Source organism: Nematolebias whitei, chromosome 22 (assembly GCF_014905685.2).
Source record: "Nematolebias whitei isolate Nwh7 chromosome 22, NemWhi1, whole genome shotgun sequence".
Classification (NCBI taxonomy): Eukaryota; Metazoa; Chordata; class Actinopteri; order Cyprinodontiformes; family Rivulidae; genus Nematolebias; species Nematolebias whitei.
In genome coordinates, this window is record NC_056519.1 from 2,748,354 (window position 1) to 2,750,079 (window position 1,726).

At 46.3% G+C, this 1,726-nt stretch overlaps 1 protein-coding gene across 1 annotated transcript in view; it reads left to right on the top strand.

Annotated features, from left to right (window-relative positions):
* Positions 1-1,726, top strand: part of LOC119428592 (thyrotropin-releasing hormone-degrading ectoenzyme) — a 144,781-nt gene that overhangs the window by 100,126 nt on the left and 42,929 nt on the right. The window contains exon 6 of the mRNA XM_037696276.1: positions 1,015-1,128. Within this exon, the coding sequence (XP_037552204.1) occupies positions 1,015-1,128 (114 nt within the window). The remainder of the gene's footprint in view (positions 1-1,014; positions 1,129-1,726) is intronic.

Consider the following 1,726-nt stretch of genomic DNA (forward strand, 5'->3'; position numbering starts at 1 on the left):
TGTTGGATGTTTTAGAAGACCTTAGGAGACCAGATGTTGGATGTTTTTGAGGACCTGAGGAGACTAGATGTTGGATGTTTTTGAGGACCTGAGGAGACCAGATGTTGGATGTTTTAGAGGACCTTAGGAGACAAGATGTTTGATGTTTTAGAAGACCTTAGGAGACCAGATGTTTGATGTTTTAGAAGACCTTAGGAGACCAGATGTTGGATGTTTTTGAGGACCTGAGGAGACCAGATGTTGGATGTTTTAGAGGACCTTAGGAGACAAGATGTTTGATGTTTTAGAAGACCTTAGGAGACCAGATGTTGGATGTTTTTGAGGACCTGAGGAGACCAGATATTGGATGTTTTAGAGGACCTGAGGAGACCAGATGTTGGATGTTTTAGAGGACCTGAGGAGACCAGATGTTGGATGTTTTATATGGTATGTTGTCCCATCCTGGTCTGGTGGAGGGTTCTAGCGGTTCTGTCTTTTTGCTAGAGGCACTAATGCACCCCCATACCATCAGAGAGGCAGTATTTTAAGGCGGATGTTCCCTCTCCTCTTTAGTTGGGAGGTTGTTGTGTTCGTGGTTCTAAAGATAATTTTATTTGTCTCCATCTGTCCTCAGGACAGTAGTCCTCTCTGCCTCAGCCCAGTTTAAAGGTCGGTCCAGAGAAGACGGTTCTGGTTCCTGCCCGGCTTCTTCTTTGTCTCAAAGAACTTGAGCCTGTCTTTGGTGGACGGATCAGTGCTGGTCTGTTTGGTGAGGACTGAGGAGATGTTTTAAACTTCGATCTGATCTTTGATCACCAAGAGTTCAAACAAACCGTCGGTCGGGAGGAGCAGGCGTGGAAATAACGTCAGTCCCAAACGTTTCGTGTCGGGAGGTGTTTGGTTCCTCAGAGGAGGTCTACAGACGTTCTGGAATCTATTTGAATAAAAGTTGTGACTTTATCCAACCGTCTGTGGTTTGATCAACAAGACAAACGTTAACGACGCCTCGTTTCTTCTTCTGTGCTTTTCTTGCAGTGGTTCGGGGACCTGGTGACGCCGGTCTGGTGGGAGGACGTCTGGTTGAAGGAAGGCTTCGCTCATTTCTTTGAGTACGTCGGCACGGACTTCCTGTTCCCCAAGTGGAACATGGTGAGTGGGAACCACCGAGTTCCTGCCGTTAGAAACGGTTGAACGTCTTCACATCATGATGACGTGCATCAGGTCCTAACGTCTGTTTGAAGTATTAAATATGAAGGAAACGGTCCATGTAAGACTTTGTTTCTGTGCAGCGGTTGTTGTTGTTTACTCCGAGAACACGTGAAGGTGGCACAAACACAAACAGCTTATCTCACCGCGGCACACAGCCTGTCGGTGAGCGACGTGGCGTTTTTAAACCCCGCTTCCTCCGGCTCCACGCGGCCGGGCCTTCTACCAGGAGCACGTGTGTCTCCGGTAACGAGATGAACCTGCCCGCTCCTCGTGAAAACATTTATTTTATTTGTTTACGCCTTTTATTTCTCAGGTTTTCCTACAAATGGCGTCGTGAAGCCAAAACCAAACGTGTCAATTTATTTTTATTACTGGATAAATAATCCGCCCAGGTGGTTCCTTCAGCTTTAAATATTTTCATTTCAACAGGAATTAAACTGCATAAACTAAAAATAACCACTTAAAGTATTAGACATGACTCAATAATATTCACCCCAGGGCAGCAGGAGGGTCTCCTCGTTGTGACCCCAGGGCAGCA